This window comes from Zosterops lateralis (assembly GCF_965231275.1).
Source record: "Zosterops lateralis genome assembly, chromosome: 24".
NCBI lineage: Eukaryota > Metazoa > Chordata > Aves > Passeriformes > Zosteropidae > Zosterops > Zosterops lateralis.
Genome location: NC_139784.1, coordinates 5,571,580 through 5,586,764, shown reverse-complemented (window position 1 = coordinate 5,586,764; position 15,185 = coordinate 5,571,580). Strand labels below are relative to the sequence as shown.

Sequence of the window (15,185 nt, the reverse complement as noted above, 5' to 3'; positions counted from 1 at the left end):
GGAGGGAAGGGAAGGGATGGAGCCAAGTCCGGGGGTTTGGATCTGCCTGGAGTCAGGTCTGGCCCCATCCGTGCTGGGCTCTGGGGTGGAGAGAGCCTGGAGAGTGGCTGGGATGGAGCAGGGAATGCCAGGATGGAGCAGGGAATGCCCAGGTTGGGAAGAGCAGGAGGAAAATGCCTGGAGAGTGGATGGGATGGGGCAGGGAATGCCCAGGATGGAGTAGGAAACATCCAGGGTGGAGAGAGCTGAAGGAAAATGCCTGGAGAGTGGCTGGGATGGAGCAGGGAATACCCAGGATGGAGTAGGAAATGCCCAGGATGGAGCAGGGAATGCCCAGAATGGAGCAGGAAACACCCAGGATGGAGCACAGAATGCCCAGGATGGGAAGGGCAGGAGGAAAATGCCTGGAGAGTGGCTGGGATGGAGCAGGGAATGGCCAGGATGGAGCAGGGAATGCCCAGGATGGGAAGAGCAGGAGGAAAATGCCTGGAGAGTGGCTGGGATGGAGTAGGGAACACCCAGGTGGAGAATATCCCAGGGAACATCCTGGTGGGATGTAGTGCTGGGTAGGAGACAGCTGAGCACCCCTTTCCAGTCCCTGTCCACGCTTTGGGTGCTGCTGGATGTTTGGGATGGGCAGGAGGGAGCTGAACGTCCCTTTCTTGCTCCTGTCTGTGCTCTGGATCCCAGCAGGATGTGGGGGCTGAATATTCCCTTCCAGTCCCTGTCCATGCTCTGGGTCCAGTGGCATGTAGGGCTGAACAGGAGGGAATTGGAGATCCATTTCCAGTCCCTGCCTGTGTTCTGGGTCCCTGTGGGATGTCAGGGCTGGAGGAAGGAGCTGAGCATCCCCTTCCAGTTCCTGTCCATGCTCTGGTCCCTGTGGGATTTATGGGCTGGGCAGGAGGGAGCTGAACATCCCTTCCCAGCTCCTTTCCATGCTCTGGATCTTACTGGGACATCAGAGCTCAAGGAGGGAGCTGAGCATCGCTCTGCATTCCCTGTCTGTGCTCTGGGTCCCTGTGGGATGTTTGGGATGGGCAGGAGTGAGCTGAGCACACCCTTCCAGCCCCTGTCCATGCTGTGGGTCCAGTGGGATGCGGGGCTGGACAGGAGGGAATTGAACATCCCTTTCCAGTCCCTGTCCTCACTCTGGATCTTACTGGGACGTCAGGGCTGGACAAGAGGGAATTGAACATTCCTCTCTTTCCAGCTCCTCTCCGTTCTCTGGATCTCAGTGGGATTTATGGGATGAACAGGAAGAAGCTCAACATCCCTTCCCATCTCCTGTCCATGCTCTGGATCCCAGTGGGATGTCAGGGCTGGGCAGGAGGAACCTGAACATCCCTTTCCAGCTCCTGTCCACGCTGTGGATCCTACTGGGAGGTCAGAGCTCAAGGAGGGAGCTGAGCATCCCTCTCCATCCCCTGTCTGTGTTCTGGATCCCAGTGGGATTTATGGGATGGGCAGGAGTGAGCTGAGCACACCCTTTCAGCCCCTGTCCATGCTGTGGGTCCAGTGGGATGTAGGGCTGGACAGGAGGGAACTGAACACCCCTTTCCATCCCCTGTCCATGCTCTGGATCCCTGTGGGATGTCAGGGCTGGACAAGAGGGAATTGAACATTCCTTTCTTCCCAGCTCCTGTCCGTGCTCTGGGTCTTGATGGGATTTATGGGATGGACAGGAGGGAGCTGAACATCCTTTTCCATCCCCTGTCCGTGCTCTGGATCCCAGTGGGGTGTCTGGGATGGGCAGGAAGAAGCTCAACATCCCTTCCCATCCCCTGTCCATGCTCTGGATCCTACTGGGATATTTGGGATGGGCAGAAAGAAGCTCAACATCCCTTCCCAGCTCCTGTCCGTGCTCTGGGTCTCGGTGGGATTTATGGGATGAACAGGAGGGAACTGAACATCCTTTTCCATCTCCTGTCCATGCTCTGGATCCCTGTGGGGTGTTTGGGATGGACAGGAGGGAGCTGAACATCCTTTTCCATCTCCTTTCCATGCTCTGGATCCCAGTGGGATGTCAGGGCTGGGCAGGAGCGAGTTGAGCCCCCCTCCCTTCCCAAACTCCCCCCGGAGCTCTGCCGTGCCCGGCACTCCCGCCTTGGGGGGGACCCCAATAACTCCCAGCGCCCCGTGGTGCCTCCCCAGGCCAACCCCGCTCCCTCCCGGCCCCTTAACCTGTCTGAATTCTCTGCCTAGGAGCCGCTGGCAGCCCCGGCCAGCCGAGCCTTCTCCCTGCCCCAGATCGTGCTCACCGAGTGGGTGTCGGAGCCGCCGTCCCCCGAAGCCGAGCCGGAGCTCTGGGTGGCACCAGCAGCAGCAGCAGCAGCAGCAGAGGGACAGCTGCCACCCCAGGGGACAAGGAGAGGCCGTGTGGCCGCTCCTGGCGGCTCCCCAAAACCCCAGGAACGCCCTCCGGCTCCTCTCCCCTCCCGGGAGTTCCCTTTGGCGGCCCCGCCTTTCCCCAGGGATAAAATGTGGGGGCGAGGAGGGGACACGGCTCTGGGCGCTGCCAGCGGGGCAGGAGGAGGTGACAAAACTTGTCCCCAAAGTCCTGTGGCTGCTCAGCCTCCTGGGAGCCGCGGGGAAGGTGCTGGAGCTGCTGCGGAGGGCGCGCTCCCCTCCCTGAGTGCCCAAATAATTCCCCAAATAATTCCCCATGGGGACTCCCAGAGAGGAGCCGGGCTCGCTGCCGGACACTCCGCCGGGGCTCTGAGGGAGGAGAACCCGCCAGCCCCGGGCCGGGAGCCCCCGGCCAGCCCCGGCATTCCCGCGGGAAGGGATCCAGCGGGACATTCCCGGCCGGAGCAGCCCCTGGAGCGAATCCCTGCCCGCGGTGCACCGCCGGGATGGGATGGAGCAGCTCCGGCTGCCGGGGGAGAGCCCGGAACGGGAGGGAACGTGTCGGAGGAGGATTTCTGCAGACACCATTCACCCCCCGGGCGCCCCGCGGGCAAAAAGGAGATTTATGAGGACACCTACCAGAGGCTGGACAGCCTGGAGGAAACCATCCGCGAGCTGGAGATGACCATCAGCGAGATCAGCAGCCACCCCGCCGTGGAATTCCTGCTCCCCAAGGGCTCGCCGGGATCCCAGGAGGACAGGAAAGGCCTGGGGGACCTCGGGTGTGACAGCTGTGACAGTGACACCGCTCTGGACCTCAGCCAGGCCAAGGGGGGCCCTGCCAAGAGCCCCTTTGGCAGCAGGACCAAGCCAGCGCTGCTCCCCAAGCCGCGGCTGCCCCCCGGCGCTCCCCAGGTTCATTTTCTCTTCTCCCCCGTGCCTTGCTCTGCCCTGGATTCACTCTGGTGTCTCTTCCTCTGCCTGCTCCCCTCTCTCTGTGACTCTGAGGTGGAGAACGGATCCTTCCTCTTCTCCCTGAGGCTGGGAAGGGTTTGGGAAGGGCAGAGGGAAGGGAGATGGTGCTGGGTGGTGTTGGCTGATCCCGGCCTGGAATCAGACCCTGGGTGAGGTGGAGTCTTCTGCCCTGGGAGGTTTTTTTGGAGTGCCAGGTCCAGGATGGGCATCCCATGGGGTCCAGGAGTACCCAGCAGGATCCATGAACATCCCACGGGATCCAGGAGCATCCCACGGGATCCACAGGTGTCCCATGGGATCCTGGAGCATCCCACGAGGTCCACAAACATCCCACGGGGTCCAGGAGTATCCAGCAGGATCCATGAACATCCCATGGGGTCCAGGAGCATCCTACAGGATCCACAGGTGTCTCATGGGGTCCAAGAGCATCCCATGGGATCCATGAGCATCCCAAGGGGTCCAGGAGCATCCCACAGGATCCATGAGCATTACACTGGTGTCCCATTGGGGTCCAAGAGCATCCCACAGGATCCATGAGCATTACACTGGTGTCCCATTGGGGTCCAAGAGCATCCCAAGGGGTCCAGGAGCATCCCATGGGGTCCAGGAGCATCCCATGGGATCCAAGATCATCCCACAGGGTCCACAAGCATCCCAGAGTGTCCAAGAACATCCCATGGGGTCCACGAGCATCCCACGGAGTCCAAAAGCATCCCACGGGATCCTGGAGCATGCCAAGGGGTCCATGAGCATCCCACGGGGTCCAGGATTATCCCACAGAGTCCATGAGCATCCCATGGGATCCTGGAGCATCCCAAGGGGCCCAGGAGCATCCCATGGGATCCTGAAGCATCCCATGGGGTCCAAAATTATCCCACAGGATCCAAGAGCATCCCACGGGGTCCAGGAACATCCCACGGAGTGCAAAATTATCCCACATGATCCATAACCATCCCCTGGGGTCCATGAGCATCCCACGGGATCCACGAGCATCCCAGAGGGTCCAGGGTCCAAAGCACCACTCTCAGTTTCACCATTTTGCATTAATGCCCCTCTCCTGATGAGCAGCAGCCGGAGCCCTGGCAGATGTTTCTCCTAATTAACCCACAGCCATCCCAAATTGCTTCCTGCCGGAATCCAGCTGAATATCTGGGAATAAAAACAACAGGGAGGGGGAAAAATCCGCCCTGAGCAGCGTCAACCTGCTCCTTTATGAACAGCCAGGGCTGGGGAATAAATCTCTTTTTCCATTTGGAGCCATCCTCTTCCCTCCTCCGGGGGCTCTCTGGGGGTGCAGCTGCAATTTTTCCCCATTTTTGTGGGTTTTTTGACCCCAGGAAACGAGAATTGGAGCTGTGGGATGGATTTGTCACCTGGGGTAAAGCCTGGCTAAGGTTAAGGCAGGACAGGCTGCGATGGGTCAGTCCTAAAGCAGAACAGGGGTTGGGGTCACATTTCAAGGATTCTGCACCGGGAATTCCTGGGATGATGGTGTGGGTTCTCCAGGGCTGGGAATTGGACTCTGGTGATCCCTGTGGGTCCCTTCCAGCTGAGGATATTCCATGATTTTAGGATTTCCTTGTGCTGTGGGGCTCAGGAATCCCCTGTGTCCCCCTTCCAGCTGGGCATATTCTGTGATTTTAGGATTTCCTCGTGCTGTGGGGTGCGGGAATCCCTCATATCCTCCTTCCAGATGAGGATATTCCATGATTATAGGATTTTCTTCTGCCATGGGGTGTGGGAACCTTCATATCCCCCTCCCAGCTGAGGATATCCCATAATTTTAGTGTTTTTTCCTGCTGTGGGGTGCAGGAATCCCTCATATCCCCCTTCCAGCTGGGGATATTCTGTGATTTTAGGATTTCCTCGTGCTGTGGGGTGCAGGAATCCCTCATATCCCACCCATGGGGACACCTGAGGACCCCCAGGGCTCAGGATTTCCCAACCTGGGTTGGGACAGGACAAGCAGGAGGCCACCAGGAGGGGACACTGGCACGGGAGGGGACACTGGGGGGGGGTTCTGTGACACCACTCTCTGTATCCTCACCTGTGCACAGCCATGAATAAACTCCTCTGTATTCCCACTGCCGCCGTTCCCACCTGGAATCTGCTTCTGCCTGCCGCCGCCTCTTTTTTCCCTTTTTTCTCTGTCTCTGGGCCCCGCGGGCTGTCCCGTCCCGCCCTCGGTGTCCCGATGTCTGCCCTAAACTCCCTCTCGGGTGTCTCCTGGTAAGTTCCCGGTCAGGGGGGTGGTTTTTTTGGAGCTCACGGTGACTTTATCCTCACCTGGCATTGTCACTACAAGGCTGTGCTGGCGCAGCGTGGGGGGAAAGGATCCAACAGATGATTTTAACCTTTTTCCTTGGATTTTTTTCCTTTTGTGTGTGTCCTGGCAGAGCGGTGGAGTCTCCATCCCGGCCATGAAGGTGGTGAACCCGGCGTCCAGGCTGAAGCAGGGCCAGCAGGGCAGCCCCGACAAGGGCAAGCACATCAAGCAGCGCATGGAGTACATGCGGATCCAGGGCCAGCAGCAGGTACTGCACCCGCAGGGCACGGCCTGAGCCGGGACAGCGCCAGGGAGGTCATTTTTGGGGACTGGGTTCTCTTTTGGCTTGGGTCGAGCCCGGCCGGGGTTGCTTTTGTCCCCGCCTTTATCCCCAAGATTTTTGTCTCCAGGGTTTTTGTCCTCACCTTTATCCCCGAGATTTTTGTCTCTGCCTTTATCCCAAGGATTTTTGTCCCCGAGGTTTTTGTCCTCGGGTTTTCTGTCCCTGCCTTTATCCTCAGGTTTTCTGTCCCCAGGTTTTTTGTCCCTGGGTTTTCTGTCACCACCTTTATTTATCCCCGGGTTTTCTGTCCCCAGGTTTTTTGTCCCCAGGTTTTTTGTCCCCGCCTTTAGCCCCGGGTTATTTATCCCTGGGTTTTTCTGTCCCGGCCTTTGTCCCCAGATTTTCTGTCCCCAGATTTTTTGTCCCTGGGTTTTCTGTCACCGCCTTTATTTATTCCCGGGTTTTTTGTCACTGCCTTTAGCCCTGGGTTTTCTGTCCCCGGGTTTTTTGTCACCACCTTTAGCCCCAGGTTTTTTGTCACCGTTTTTTTGTCACCACCTTTAGCCCGGGGTTTTCTGTCCCTGGGTTTTTGTCCCCACTTTTTTGTCACCGCCTTTATTTATCCCCGGGTTTTCTGTCCCCGGGTTTTTTGTCACCACCTTTAGCCCAGGGATTTTTGTCCCCAGGGTTTTCTGTCCCCGCCTTTATCCCCGGGTTTTCTGTCCCCAGGTTTTTTGTCACTAGGTTATTTCTCCCCGGGTTTCTGTCCCCGAGTTTTTTGTCCCTGGGTTTTTTGTCACCACCTTTATTTATCTCTGGGTTTCTTGTCACCGCCTTTATTTATCCCCAGGTTTTTGTCCCCAGTTTTTTGTCACCGCCTTTATTTATCCCTGGGTTTTCTGTCCCCGGGTTTTTTGTCCCTGCCCTTAGCCCCGGGTTTTTTGTCACCGGTTTTTTGTCACCGCCTTTAGCCCCAAGTTTTCTGTCCCCGGGTGGTTTTGTCCCCACCTTTATTTATCCCCGGGTTTTCTGTCCCCGGGTTTTTTGTCACCACCTTTATTTCTCCCCGGGTTTTTTGTCGCTGCCTTTGGGGACAAAAAGGGCTGCGGCTGTGGTGGTGCAGGAGTGGCTCTTGTCACACTGGGGGCTTGGGGACAGGGACATGGCTGAGAGTCACAAGCTGGTCCTGGCTGTGGGGTGAGGCTGAAGCCCGTTTGTCCCCAGCCCTGGCGGTGTCCCCTCGCCCCAGGGGACAGTGACACCTCCTGATGAGTGTGTCAGAGCCACAGCAGCTCTGGGACTTGGGGATTCCCTCCCTGGGGCTCCTGTCCCGGGAGGTTTTTGGGGTGTTGGGACCCCCCCCACACACACACACCCACAGAAGCAGCTTGTGGGGTGTCACAGGCGGGGTGGTGGCACTGGGACACTTTGGGGACAGGGTGAGCGGGCCACAGCAGCTGGAAGAGAAGCGTTTTGGGGTGGGATGGAGCACCCCCAACCCTCCAGCCCTCAGCACTGACCCCTCCCCATCCCAGAGTGGGGGACCCCCCGCTCTGTCACCTGCTGTCACCCCAGTGCTGGCCAGCACTCCCAGCTGGATCACAGCCACTTGGGTGACCGACCTCCCTCCCTGTCACCTCCTGTCCCCTGTCCCAGCACCCCTGTCCCCCTCAGGGTCCACCCTGACCCCTCCTCTGCCCCCACTCTGTGTCTCGATCCCCTTTTTCCACCACCAAAACAACAATAAACCCGATTCTGCTCATTCTCGTGCATCCCCTGCCAGAGGAGCCAAAGGTTTATCCCAGCTGCTCAAAGCACGGGTTTTGGGGGTGGATTTAGTGGAATTTGGGCAAATGTGGAATGAACAAAACGGGCAAGAAGGGTCAAACCCCACTTGGGCTGCTCCGTTCCCAAAAAATCCTCTCCAGGGAGGGTCTGTCCTTGAGCTCGGGGTGTCCCTAATTGTCCCCTCCTGTGGAATTAGGGAGGGGACAGGGACTTCCCTCTGGATTCCCTGGACAAACACCGGCCTGAGGGGCTGGGAAACATCTCCTGACCCCGTGAGGCCACCCAGTCCCCTCCCCTGGAGGCCACCCAGTCCCCTCCCCTGGAGGCCACCCAGCAGCACTTTGATGACACTTCTGTCCCCTCTGTGGTGCCACCAACCAACCAACCAACCAACCAACCAACCCCCCGGGCCTGGCTGCGGTGACTTTTGTCCCCTCCCTGTCCTCACCAACCCCTCACTGAGGGCGAGGTGGGGCTGGAGGATTCCTCTCCTCATTCCCTGTGGGATTTTGAGCACAATTGCACTGCTGTGGTGGCCCCGGGACCAGCCGTGGGGACAGGGGACAGGGACAGGGACAGGGACAGGGACAGGGTGGGCACCGTCACCCTGGGGGCACCACCAGGGCTGTGCCCGCTCTAACGCTGCCCCTTCTTGTCCCCCCTGTGCCTCCCCCCCCGTGTCCCCTGTGTCCCCTGCCCTGATGCCTCTGTGTGTGTCCGTGTGTCCTCGTGTCCGTCCGTCCGTCCGTCCGTCCGCTCCTCTCTCTCTCTCTCTCTCGGGGTTTGTCCCCCCTGCCCGTGCAGTGACACTTTGGGACCCGCTCTTTGTCGTGCTGTTTGTGGTGGCCCCTTTTTCCAGCTGCTTTGACCTCAGGCCTGACTCAGTGCTGCTTCTGAACGAAATTCCCCTCTCGTGGTTTCTCGGTTGTTTTGGGATTTTTTTTTTTTTTTCTGTCCTCGTTTCTTTTTTTTTTTTTTTTTTTTTAATTATTTTATTTTACTTTCTTTCGTCTTTTTGTTTAAAGCTTTTTTTTTTTCTTTCTTTTTTTCCTTTTTTTTTTTTTTTTTTTTTTTTTTTGGACTTTCCACCCCTCTCTCCTCCTCCTCGTCCTCCTTGAATCTTGCTTTTCTTTCCAGGCCACTAGACCATCTAAAGAGGCCAGTGAGACTTCCCCCACGGTCTCAGAAAAACCCGCAGCTGGCAGAACATCCATCCCCGTATTGACTTCCTTTGGGGCCAGGAACTCCTCCATCTCATTCTGAGCGCCCCTGCCAGCTCCGCCCGGCCGCTCTCCTCCTCTTCCTCCTCCCGGGGGCTCCTCCTCTTCCTCGGGCTCCTTCTTCCTCCCTGGGACTTGGCTTCTCTTCTTTGAGGCGCTCTGGAGGGAAAAAACCGCCACCTGTGTCCCCCCTCCTCTTTCTGTTCGATCCATGTGGGGTTTATTTATTTTATTTTATTTTAATTTAATTTTTTTCTGTCGCCTGCGCTCCGCCAAAAGAACTTTATTTTGTGTGTCGCCTCGGCCCGACCTCTGTGTCCCCTCCCGCTCCGCCATGGCCAACCAGCCACTTTCTGTTTTTCTCTCTCTCTTTCTCTTTTTTCCTCCTTTTCTCTTTTTTTTTCTCCCTTTGGATCGCTGTTGGTTTGGTTCCCCTCTCTCCCTTTTTTCCCCTTTTTCCCTTTCCCTCCCCGCCGTTTTCTTTTTGGTTTTTTTTTGGGTTTTTTCCCCGTTTATTTAAAGAGCTCTCAGAGCTTCCCCCCGCCGCCCGCCTCCAGCCAGGAGCAGCTTCCAGCTCCTCCCTCCGAGCGGAAAATCGGGAAGAAACGACCACCGAGGACACCCCCGGAGCGACCCCCGGGAGCGGCCGCCTTGTCCCCGCAGGAGGAGAGGACAGCCCCGGGCAGGGCTCGCCGGGGGGCGCCCGGCGGGGACACCTCGGGGACACCCCGGGCCGCTGTCACCGCTGTCACCGCTGTCACCACGCCCGGCTCCCCCCGAGGGGCGCCCGGGGGTCCCCGCGAGTGCCGGAGGGGCCGCAGGGCGCGGGTGTGAACTGGGGTTTGCTGGGGGGGTCACCTGGGCCGTGGGTTTGTCCCCAAAGGGAGGGGACAAATCCGGCTTGGAGCCCCCGGGGAAGCGGCCCTGAGCCGGGTGTGTCACAGGTGTGTCATAGGTGTGCCTACCTGCACCCAGGTGTGTCACAGGTGTGTCACAGGTGTGTCATAGGTGTGCCTACCTGCACCCAGGTGTGCCACAGGTGTGCCCAGGTGTACCTACCTGCACCCAGGTGTGCCACAGGTGTGCCCAGGTGTACCTACCTGCACCCAGGTGTGCCGCAGGTGGGCTCCAGGTGTGCCACAGGTGTACCTACCTGCACCCAGGTGTGCCACAGGTGTGCCCAGGTGTACCTACCTGCACCCAGGTGTGCCGCAGGTGGGCTCCAGGTGTGCCACAGGTGTGCCTACCTGCACCCAGGTGTGCCACAGGTGTGTCACAGGTGTGTCATAGGTGTACCTACCTGCACCCAGGTGTGCCACAGGTGGGCTCCAGGTGTGCCCAGGTGTACCTACCTGCACCCAAGTGTTCCCCAGGTGTGTCACAGTGAGCCCCAGGTGTACCCAGGTGTACCTACCTACACCCAGGTGTGCCACAGGTGTGCTCCAGGTGCACCCGCCTGTGCTCAGGTGGACACCAGGTGTGGCCAGGTGTGTCCAGGTGTGCCCCAGGTGTATCCAAGTGTACTCTAAGTGTGTCTAGGTGTGCACCAGGTTTGCACAGGTGTGCACCCAGGTGTGTCCAGGTGTACTTTAAGTGTGTCCAGGTGTGCTCCAGGTGTACTGAAGGTGTACCCAGAAGTGCCCAGGTGTGCCCAGGTGTGCTGTAGGTGCACCCAGCTGTGCCCAGGTGTGCTCTAGGTGTGCTGTAGGTGCACCCAGCTGTACCCAGGTGTGCCCAGGTGTGCTCTAGGTGTACTCCAGGTGCACCCAAGTGTGCCCAGCTGTGCCCAGGTGTGCTCTAGGTGCACCCAGCTGTACCCAGGTGTGCCCAGGTATGCTCCAGGTGTGCCCCAGCTGTGCCCAGGTGTGCCCAGGTGTGCTCCAGGTGTGCCCCAGCTGTGCCCAGGTGCACTCCAGGTGCTCCCAGGTGTACCCATATGTACCCAGCTGTGCCCAGGTGTGCCCAGGTGTGTGTGTGTGTGTGTGTGTGCAACACGAGATCCGATCACTCCTTCCGTTCTCTGTTTCGTCCTTGGGTTGGTTATTTTCGGTTTTTTTGTCTTGATTTCGATTCCTTTTTTTCTTCCTTTTTCCCCCCTCCTCTGGTTTTTTGTTAATTTTTTTTTATTTTGTATCTCGATCATTTTTGTACAGAAGAAACGAGAGCCTTTTTTTGAATAACAAAGAGAAAACACAAAAATGGACAAAAAACCAAAAAAAAAAAAAAAAAAGACCAAAAAAAAGAAAGAAAAAAAAATGTTTAAAAAAAATCATGATGCAATTTCTTTGGATTGCAAAAAAAAGCAACTCTTTACATTTAAGTGAAGTGTCTTAACATTTTATATTGTTTTAAAAAATATATTTACATATTATATATATATAATATACGTAATATAAATCTATATATAAATATTTAAAGAGGGGAAAGAAAAAAAAACCTTAAAAAAAAAAGAAAAAAAAAAAAAGAAGAGGAATAAATCATAAAGTCTGATATTATTTAAAGGGGGTGGATTTGAAATCCCTGCTTTAGGTTTAGAGCTCCTCGTGGTTTCCAGAGCGGCTTCGTCGCCCTCGCGCTGAGTCCTCGCCCTCTTTCCTTGTCCCCAGCCTGTCCCCAGGTCCTGCTGGTGGCCCTGGGGACACCCCCAGTGCCAGCAGCAATAGCAGTCACTTGATGCGTTGGGAATTAATTTAATTTTTGATGATGATGATGATGATGATGCTGATTTTCTTTTCTCGGTACCAAAGTGAATTCACTGTAGCAAAGCCGCAGCTCCTGGGGGTGGCACCTGGCGCTGTCACCTCCCCTGTCCCGCTGTCACCTCCGCTGTCCCGCTGTCACCTCCCCACCTCCAGCACGGGGCGGTGTCACCTTTTGTCACTTTGTGTCACCTGAGGGGATGGGTGACACAGCCCCCACACCCCACTGCTGGAGGGTGAGGAGGTGACAATGCCACTCTCCCTTGGGGACATTGATGTGGCGGGTGACAATTGCCATCCTCCATGGGGACACCCTCAAAAATGTCACAGGAGTGACAATTGTCATCCTCCATGGGGACACCCATAAAAATGCCACGGGGGGTGACAATTGTCACTCTCTTTGGGGACACCCAAATGGGTGGGTGACAATTGCCACCCTTGTGGTGACACCCTCAAAAATGTCATGGGGAAGTGACAATTGGCATCCTCCATGGGGACACCCATAAAAATGACATTAGGAGGGTGACAATTGTCACTCTCTTTGGGGACACCCACACAGAGGGGTGACGAGTGCCACCCCTGTGGGGACACCCACAAAAATGACATGGGGAGGTGACAATTGCCGTCCTCCATGGGGACACCCTCAAAAATGTCATGGGGGGGACGACAATTGCCACCCTTGTGGTGACACCTGCAGAAATGTCATGGGGTGGTGACACTTGCCATCCTCCATGGGGAGACTTACATGGGGGAGTGACAATTGCCACCCTTGTGGGGACACCCTCAAAAACGTCACAGGAGGGTGACAATTGCCATCTTCCTTGGTGACACTCTCAAAAATGTCACAGAGGGAACGACAATTGCCACCCTTGTGCTGACACCTGCAGAAATGTCATTGGGGGGGTGACAATTGACACTCCCTTTGGGGACACTCACATAGGGGGTGACAATTGCCGTCCCCTTTGGGGATACCCACATGGAGAGATGACAATGCCACCCCTTTTGGGGACACCCTCAGAAATGTCACTGGGGAGGGACGACAATTGCCATCTTCTATGGGGACATCCCCAAAAATGTCATGGGGGGTGACAATTGACACTCCCTTTGGGGACACCCACATGAGGGGGTGACAATTGCCATCCTCCATGGGGACACCAACATGGGGGGGTGACAAGTGCCACCCTTGTGGTGACACCCACAGAAATGTCATTGGAGGGTGACAATTGCCATCCTCCATGGGGACACCCACATGGGAGGGGTGACAAGTGCCACCCTTGTGTTGACACCCACAGAAATGTCATTGGGGAGAGTGACAATTGCCATCTTCCTTGGTGACACCCTCAAAAATGTCATGGGGGGGTGACAATTGCCATCCTCCATGGGGACACCCACAGAAATGTCATGGGGTGGTGACAATTGCCATCCTCCATGGGGACACCCACAGAAATGACATTAAGAGGGTGACAATTGTCACTCTCTTTGGGGACACCCACATGGGGGGGTGACAAGTGCCACCCTTGTGGGGACACCCACAGAAATGTCATAGGGGGGTGACAATTGCCATCCTCCATGGGGATACTCCCAAAAATGATACAGGATGGCGCTGTCCTTGGTGTCACCCCAGTGTCCCCACCTGGGTGTCCCCACCTCGGTGTCCCCACCCCAGTGTCCCCACCCCGGTGTCCCCACCTCGGTGTCCCCAGGCTGTCACAGATTTTGGGACAGTCCATCCCTTTGTCCCCATGTCCCTCCTCCCAGCTCGGTGTCACTCGTGCAGAGCAGGGAGGTGACAGCGCCGAGCCGGGGGGTGACAGCGCCAGGCGAGGGGGTGGCAGGTCCCTCCCTGTCCCCAAGCCCCCCCCAAATGTCCCTTTTCCCCGCTGGTGTCCCCGTGAGCGTGATGTCCCCGCGTGCGTGTGCGTCCGTCCCCTTCATGGCATCGTGCAAATCCCTCGCCGAAGCAAGAAGACGACAACAAAAAAAAACCAAAATAATCAAAAATTTTAAACAAAACAAAGTTCTGGTTCAGACCAGGATATAAAAAATACTTTAAAAAGACAAAAAAAAGAGGAAAAAGTGTAAAAATCATCAAAAAAAGGCCCCAAATCCAAGCGCTGCCTGCATCGTGCATGTGTCGGAGGCGCCCTGTGCATGCGCTCCCCGCTTTGCTCGTCTGGATGTTGTTTCAAAACCAAAAAAAAAAAAAAAATCACAAAAAAAAATTGCCTACAGCTCTGAAAAGGAAAAAAAAAAAAAAAAAAAAAAAAAAAAAAAGAACAAACTGAGAAGAAAAAGCGAAAAAGAAAAAAAAAGCAAAAAAAAAAGAGAAAAAAATAGGAAAAAACTGCAAATTTCTGGTTCTCTTTAAAAGCTGTTTTGGGGTTTCTACGCCGTCGTGTGTCTCTCTCTCTTCTCTCTTCCGCATGAATTTTCTCGTGAACTGTTTTAAAAAAAAATATTAAAAAGGGAAAAAATAAAAACGAACAAAAAGGAGAAAAAAAAGGAAAAAAAAAAAAAAGAGAAAAAACGAAGAAAAAGATGTTAAAAAAAAAAAAATAAATAAAGCCTCGCGCAGGGGAAAAAGCGGGGGAGGGGAGGGAGGGGACCCGCCCGCCCTCTGCCACCCTGTGTCACCTCCCGCCGCCGCCGTGTCCCCAAGTGTCGCCGTGGATGCCATGGGTAGTTGTGTGTGACCGTTGTAATTTCCCGTGACAAAAGGGTTGCTTTTTATTTTATTGTTTTTTATTTATTTATTTTTCCCTTTATAACTTTTCTTTTCTATCAGAGTGTCTGGCTTTAATAAAATTACTTTTTTTTTTTTTTTTTTTTGGGTCGTCTCTTTTTCTTGCTTTTTTTTCCTCCTCTCCCCTTCCAAAATTGAGAATTTTGATGAGGATGAGGCATCCCCCAATTTTCTTATTTCCACCCCACAGGCTCAGAGAAAAACGAGATTTATCCTCTCAATGAAAACTCCCAGCACCCAGGAATTTTGGGGTCTCTGCCCACCAAAAAAAAAAAAAAAAAAGGGAATTAACACCAGCAAAACCTTGAATAACCAGTTTATTTCCAATATATAGACCAGGACTGGAGGTGGGAAGGGGGCCAAAGCAAGGGGGGGATTTTTGGGGTGGGTTTTTTTGCAGTTTTGCAGATCCCGACGGGGCCAACACGCCGGGAATGGGATTTTTGGGCTTTTTGGGGTGGGGACATGCAGGAGGGTTTTTAAAAAGTCACCACTGGTCCAGCACGTCCCCTGGCGCGGGGCTTGGCCTTTCCGCTGAGCAAAACGTCTTTAAAAAAATCCTTATAAATCCTTTGGGATATGTTACACGGGCAGAGACGATATTTACAGGGGGGGAAATGAACCGAAAAAAAAAAAAAACCAAAAAACAACAACGACAAAAAAAAATTCGAAAAGAAAAAACAAAACGACTTTACAGTAAATATTTGCATAACGTATGAGAACGACACGGAGAGAGAGAGACGGTGACACGGGGATTTGTGACACGAGGCCACCTGGCTGGTGGCACTGGTGTCCCCTGCGTGTCCAGGCCTGGGGGTGTCCCCTGTGTCCCCTTCCTAAAGTGCTTCTGGCCTGGGGGGGC

The 15,185-nt window shown here is 55.2% G+C and overlaps 1 protein-coding gene across 1 annotated transcript in view; it reads left to right on the top strand.

The window, feature by feature from the left end:
* Positions 1-9,536, top strand: part of SRCIN1 (SRC kinase signaling inhibitor 1) — a 58,743-nt gene extending 49,207 nt beyond the window's left edge. The window contains 2 exon segments of the mRNA XM_083877772.1: positions 5,721-5,858; positions 8,799-9,536. Coding sequence (XP_083733898.1) covers positions 5,721-5,858; positions 8,799-8,924 — 264 coding nt within the window. The 3' untranslated portion in view covers positions 8,925-9,536.
* Positions 9,537-15,185: the final 5,649 nt, after the last annotated feature.